We start from the raw sequence: 6,939 nt of genomic DNA on the forward strand, positions 1-6,939 counted from the left end.
CTCACTGAGTCACCCTTAACTCACTACTTGGGACTATGTTTCCGACTTGCGATCCGAATCGCCGAGTCCAAGAACAACTCGCCGAGTTTGAAGAACAACTCGTCAAGTTCCAGGAAATATTCATATGACTCGCCGAGTTGTTCATCCAACTCATCGAGTTTAAGGCCACCTTCATAGAACTCACCGGGTCCCTATGACCCATTTCCCATACAGACCCAATCTGAGACATGCAACGCTTCCAAACCATAGATCCATGTTCCTTTAGCTGGTATTCTATGCTTTTATGTAAACAAAAATGGGTACAGGGAATCAGCCCCCCCCCCCCCCCTCTCCCTTTTTTTATCCACTCCCCTATGACAGTTGACGTTATTTAATATTTATATATTATAAATATGGTCCATCAATTTAACCCAATTTCTTTATTATCCCCTTACTTTATCCAATGTGTTAAATTCCACTCATAAATTTTGGTTAAATTCTAATTCTACCACATCAACTTTAATTTCCAATTCCATTTGATCTTTATTAAATATATAATTATATAAGTATATTTTTTAATAAATATTATTATAAATAATTAATCAACGTTGCAATTAAATTGTCAAACAATAAAACTAAAAAAATAATAATTATTATACATATTTAACCATTAAAACTAGAATGATAATAATTATTATACATATTTAGACGTTAAAACTAGAACGATAATAATGATTATACATATTTAGCCATTAAAACTAGCACGATAATAATGATTATACATATTTAGCCGTTCGATATACAGGGTGATCCATTCAGCTGCACATGGACGTTTGCAATGAATCCATTGTGGTGCAATAGGAGGCATCGAGTACTCTCCTTCTAGCTCTAGCTTGACATAATGATTACCATAGACGAGGCCAATTTGCAATAACAATGCGTTCATGGGCTGGTGGTGGAGTAGATCGAAGTGGTAAGTACGTTGTGCTTGCGCGTCGGCTAAAACAATGTAATACCACGTTGTATCTTGAAGCAATTAGGACACCTGTATCAGGAATAATCATCCAGTTTTGAAGTGGCGCTTCTTCGCCAAAGAAATTCAAAGAGTTATATAATTGAAACCGATATTCACTTCCAAACATGTCGCCATATTCAGTAGTATGTGTTTCTAACTCTTCCATTAAGTTAACTCGAATTTGGTACCATTCATCTTGATGAAGACCAAGACAAGAAGCGATTGCACGAAATCCGCAATGTCCATCACCTTCTACATTGTGTACCTGCTTAATGTAAGGATGTAGTACCTTTGGAAATTCATTCATATATGAATATGAATAGTTTTGTTGGTTTGCATACGAGCTATGTCTTGGTGGTTCATGAATATTCGTGAAACTTAACCCAAGTTCATATGTGTTTGAACAACTATGTCTATGGGGATCTTCGATTGGCGCATCAACTCCATTATATTTGAGAGGCTTCTTCTTTAAACTTGGTCGACCACGGGTAGTTTTATGAACAGAGGGTTCCAAAACTGAAGTTTTTGATGGGTTGATAAACTCTCTTAAATTCCTCAAAATGTTATGCTTTATAGACCTTGGTTGCTTTTCAAAGTTCTCAGTAATTATTTTCACTTCATCATCACAATGAATATCATCATCATCTCTCATGTTTATGGGGGATGACAAAGTAAGTTTTCTCCAAAAACTATCAATTGAATCAAGTGGAAGAGACTTACTTGCATTAAAATACATGATTAGTTCATGTGCACATGGTAACCCGTAACATGTACGCAGTTGACAACCACAACTAACATCACCGCTTTTACACCGTTCGAATTCATTAGCGATCATGTTTAATGCTTCCAATGAAATATAATTCCACAGTAGTTCGAACATTTTCATGTTTACCCGATGGTTGATGCGACCTTTGCTATACTCAAAGCTTGCTTTGATAGCCGTCACATGTGACTGAACGATATTATGAACAACAGATGAACATTTCCATAAATCAGATTGTGGTGTATCCAAGTACAGTTTCAGCTTGGCATGCTAGCTTTCAACTCTGTTACTTGTGTTATTTCCATAATGAAGAATTTTGTCAGTCCAAGCGGCTATAAACATGTGTTTATATTTGTGCAACCACACATCATGAAGATAATCACGAACACCTAAAATTTTGAATATACATAATGATTGTTTCGTTGTATCATAATAATTTAAAAATATACATATTTATTTAAAACGTACCTGAATATTCGAACAGTATTGTTTGGAGTTGTGTCAGATTAAGGTTGTATGCTTCCTCTGTTTGAGACAAAACTAATGATGCCCAACGAGTACAAAAGGAATTCCAGTAATCTTCTCTTCGTATACTTTGTCTAGCCCTTTTCCAAACACTTTGATTGATGTGCCACCTACAAAGTAATTGCTTAGAATTTGGAAATACAATGCGACATGCTTTCATCAACGCCAACTCTCTATCTGTGACAATAACTCGAGGACAAAGAGATCCACCCATTGTCGACTTTAAACAATTTAATGCCCACATGTAATTGAATTCTTTTTCTTCATGCATAAATACAAATGCAATGCAAAATGTTAGCCGAGTTGAAGTTACACCGACAACTTCGAGAAGAGGCATCTTATACTTGTTCGTTTTGTAAGTTGCATCCATCAACATCACTTGTGGAAATGCTTGCCATATCTCCAATGATCTCGGATGAGTAAAGAATAAATCTTCCAACTCGGTAGACAAATTATTTGTACGATAATAATAAATATAAACTCCTTTCTTTAAAGATGACAAAAGACCTTGCATTTGGGTCATACCTTCGTGCTCATTCTTCCATATTTTCGTTTTAGCATTGTATATTGTTTGGAGTGTAGACACATTTTCCGGATTTTGCTCTTTCAACGTTGATAAAATATCATGCGGCTTCACATTCTTTGCTGATAAATCGGCCACCAAACGAAATTCATTATCAGTCAATCGCATTGCAAATGCATGACCCTCCATGTCTTTTGCGGGTTCATGGTTATGTATTTCACATACCACACTTAACGTCCAAGAATCATTTAATTTGGAATATTTACCCTTCAATTCAAAAGGACAATTAATTTTTTTTGTGCCAGTATTTCTACTGGAGATTTTTTTTACTTTTATAAATACCACCACGATCGCATATAAGGTTAACTTTAGTTAAGAGCCCACTTCCTCTTATCTTTTTTCTTCTTATGATAATAATGTACCCAAGCGCACGTCCCATCTTTTGCACCCATTCTATTAAATCGTCATAGGATTTGAACACCTGAAAATGATTGTTTGGTTAAAAAAAATTATAATGTCATTTGACAATTTATGAAGGTAAAATATATGCCAATACCTTTTCTGCAAAACATTCTGACGAGTTATTGAAAGCTTCATTTCCTTCGTTTGGTTGAAAACTTGCCATTATATTAATAAAAATTGTTACAAACTTATATAGGAGTAATAATTGAGAATTATAAAGAGATGGGTAATGGTAAGTATTGTTGTGTAGTACTTGACATTTATATAGAGATGAATTATTTTTTTTAAAGTGTTAAAGCTATAGATGAAGTGATATGTTATTCTTTCAAAATTACAAGTTGTAAAAAAAGTGATGAATTATTTTTTGAAATTTGTAAAAATCCAAAAACGAAGTGATATGTTATTCTTTCAAAATTACAAGTTGTAAAAAAAGTGATGAATTATTTTTTGAAATTTGTAAAAATCCAAAAACGAAGTGATATGTTATTCTTTCAAAATTACAAGTTGTAAAATAAGTGATTAATTATTTTTTGAAATTTGTAAAAATCCAAAAACGAAGTGATGTTTTATTCTTTGAAATTGCAAGTTGTAAAATAAGTGGTGAATTATTTTTTGAAATTTGTAAAAGTCCAAAAACGAAATGATGATTTATTCTTTGAAATTGAAAGTTGTAAAATAAATGATGAATTATTTTTTGAATTTGTAAAAGTTATATGAAATGATATATTATTCTTTTGAATTAATAGGGCTATATAAAATTTAAGCTATTGTTTGGTATCAAAAATTAAAATACTTAAATGCATATAAATAAATTGAAAAACTCCAAAAGTAAAGGGACCATAAATGTAAAATATAGATTTTGTATGTAAAAGAAAAAAATTAAAATAAAAGGGGCGATTGATTTAAAAGCAAAAAAAAAGGCGCGTGATATAGGTTTGATAGGGAGGGGGGGTGGCGAATTAACAGGACCAACAAAAATTAGTTTCGGGATTTTTTAATAAATTAGATTAAAATTTTAGGATTTTTCTGGAGATTTTCCTTTTGTTAGTCATTGATTATAGTTTTGGTTATTAACTTACATGAGTAAAATTAGAAGTATTTATTTAACTGAATTTCAATTTTTCCTGTGAGATCATTTTATTTGTAGATAATTAGTATATTAGCCATGTAACATATTTTGTTTGGTAATTTTACTTTTGTACTATTATGTTATGTGATGAAGCATAGAGATAATTTTTTTTATAATTGAGAAAAGTTAAAGAACCAATTTGTAAATATTGGCCGAAGTTTGTTAAATGCGATTTTGGTTGTAACAAAATTTCCCGCCCGTTTATACATCAATCAGCATCATCGTCATATAAACTATCAAATCGTCACAACGAAGTTGCAGAATCTTTTTTCTTTCTCTCCATAAGTTCTCTGTTTCCATTTTGTATCGCCTACCATTCTCAGCTCTCTCAAAGCAAGAAAATGGATGAAGATTTTGTAAGGGACTCACGAAAGGGGAAGGCAAAGCTTGAAGAAGAAGAAGATCCAGATCCAAATCCAAATCAAAATCCAGACTCTCTACTTCCTCTACCTATACCGAAAAGCTATTGCAATTTGGGGGAAGATGTCGTTTATCTGAAAATTGTTGGTAAGAAGTTTACAATTGATAGTGAAAGTATCTTACAGCTCATGTTCATGTTTTGTATTTTACTTCTGAGTGAAAGAACTGACTGATACCTGTTCGTTTTGTGTTTCAATTGAGTTCGATTGATAAAATTAGGTTTTCTAGTGACGATTTCTTGAGAATTTCATCCGTTTTATTATTTCTGATCTGATTCATTTGGTTGATTTTGTTATTTTATCATCAAAATTGATGATAAAATACATCACTGAAATTTGCCGATTAAATCACGTTCTCTGTTATCAGGTCCACAAAGAAACTATGAAGAAGTTACAACCGATACTCCAGAAGAAGTGCAGAAGATACAATTTAGGTTTCGTTACAAAGAGGTGAGTAATCAATCGCCCTTCAATTTTCTTTTCTACATAAACCAATCTTTCTCTCTTCATTATACAAATCATTCCAATTCTCCTTTCTTTCAATTCCTAGTTTAACAGGATTCTTGGGATAGATGATGCAAGGATAATCAACATTCAAAGTGTCTCAGGAGCCACAATTGGGATTCTATCTGATACTGCATCCAAGATTCATCGCCACTTATATCTAGAACTACTGGGCACAGCTGATGAAATCAAAATTGCTGAACTCCTCATTACAGATGTAATCACAGAGGTAATAAAACAATTCAAGACTTTCAAGTTTCAAGTTTCAACATCACAAATCTTTATAGATTTTTACTAATATTATTTAAAACCAACATTTTTCAGGGTTATGAAAAGCCATTTGTCCCAAGAGCTTTAATGCCAACACATATCTGTCATCATGCAACACCTATTCTTTTTACCCAAGTTATACCTTTCTTGGGCTTCAGTGACAGCAATCTTTTGAAAATGGAATCAAAATCCAATACTTGGATAGAGGTAATGTTCATACATAATCTTGGTCAAACCATGGTCAACTGTTTTCATGTTTTACTAATTATTAACATAAATATATATATCAAGGTGGATACATATCCTCCTGATGAAGTGAGAATCATGGAGAGAATGGTCAACATATATGGTCAAGGGCTGGATGTTACTAAAGCAATCATGATGATTGACAGTTGGGTTTCTGAGGTGAGTTTATGTTTTATTTATTTGGTGATTCGATAATTGAAGAAAGAGTTTTCATTGATTGTTTTTCTTTTGGTTTGTATTAGTTTGAAACAAAATTTAGAATGAAAAGTGAAATGGTTATTGAAGAAGTTGAATCTGATGAAGAATCCGATGAAAAACAGAATGATGTTGAAGAAGATGATTATGGAATGAAAGAAGGTGATGATGAAGTAGGAAATGAAGCAGAAGGTTAATGAGAATATAAAAAGAAGATGAAAGAATTTTGTTTTAGTGGTTAAAAAGAATTGGAAATTGTTGTTGTAAATGTAAAAACATGGAAAGTTCTACACGAAGAATAATGTGTTTTTGTGTAGGAGTAAAAACAGCATTTGTTTCATTAGAAAGAAGAAAAAAAATTGTTACATGTATAGTCTTGTTGTGTAACAAAAAGAATTAGAAAATGAAATCAAAGTCATATTAAATAAGAATTTGCATATCCTAGAAAGTGTTATAAAAATATATGGAAAAAAAAAAATCATCAGCCTAGTTATAAAATACACCAATGTGAAAAACTGAAATCTGTTGATGGAAAAATCGGCAAAAGAAATTCAAAAAAAAAAAAATTGTAATGGATTTTTTTGGTAATAGATTATTCGAAAATGAGTACAAAAAGACAAGTATTTTACTGGCCTTTTCCCTAAATTAATTTTGTTATGGTAAATTTATTTGAAGCAAATTAAAAGAATGGATGATTAATTTATTCAAGATTAAACATTTTCATTTTTGACACCTTTTAAATAAGATTAATTGTTACAACATATTAATAAGAACAGTTGAAGGAGTTATTTAGGCTTATTGCATATGTCGGGGGCATGGTGAATGTACCTTGGTTTGGTTTATAATTTTAATATATGTTTAACACTTTGAATTTTTTGGATAAACCAATATGCATATACACATATTATA

General features: G+C 31.8%; 2 protein-coding genes across 2 annotated transcripts; one reads left to right on the forward strand and one right to left on the reverse strand.

Annotated features, from left to right (window-relative positions):
* Positions 1 to 884: 884 nt before the first annotated feature.
* On the reverse strand, positions 885 to 3,430 carry LOC145017018 (uncharacterized). Its single transcript, XM_078975132.1, has 5 exons — positions 3,362 to 3,430; positions 3,173 to 3,286; positions 2,226 to 3,072; positions 2,040 to 2,146; positions 885 to 1,946 (listed from the first exon to the last, which is right to left on the reverse strand). Exons 1-5 carry the CDS (start codon positions 3,428 to 3,430, stop codon positions 885 to 887), a joined length of 2,199 nt encoding a protein of 732 aa, XP_078831258.1.
* A 1,219-nt stretch (positions 3,431 to 4,649) lies between these two features.
* Positions 4,650 to 6,340, forward strand: LOC145018094 (uncharacterized). The gene is made up of 6 exons (XM_078976015.1): positions 4,650 to 4,903; positions 5,183 to 5,265; positions 5,366 to 5,548; positions 5,644 to 5,796; positions 5,881 to 5,994; positions 6,078 to 6,340. The coding sequence occupies exons 1-6, from the start codon at positions 4,738 to 4,740 to the stop codon at positions 6,225 to 6,227; spliced, it is 849 nt and encodes a 282-aa protein (XP_078832141.1). The 5' UTR covers positions 4,650 to 4,737; the 3' UTR covers positions 6,228 to 6,340.
* The last annotated feature ends 599 nt before the right edge of the window (positions 6,341 to 6,939 follow it).

This window comes from Lactuca saligna, chromosome 9 (assembly GCF_052625555.1).
Source record: "Lactuca saligna cultivar CGN05327 chromosome 9, ASM5262555v1, whole genome shotgun sequence".
Lineage (NCBI taxonomy): Eukaryota > Viridiplantae > Streptophyta > Magnoliopsida > Asterales > Asteraceae > Lactuca > Lactuca saligna.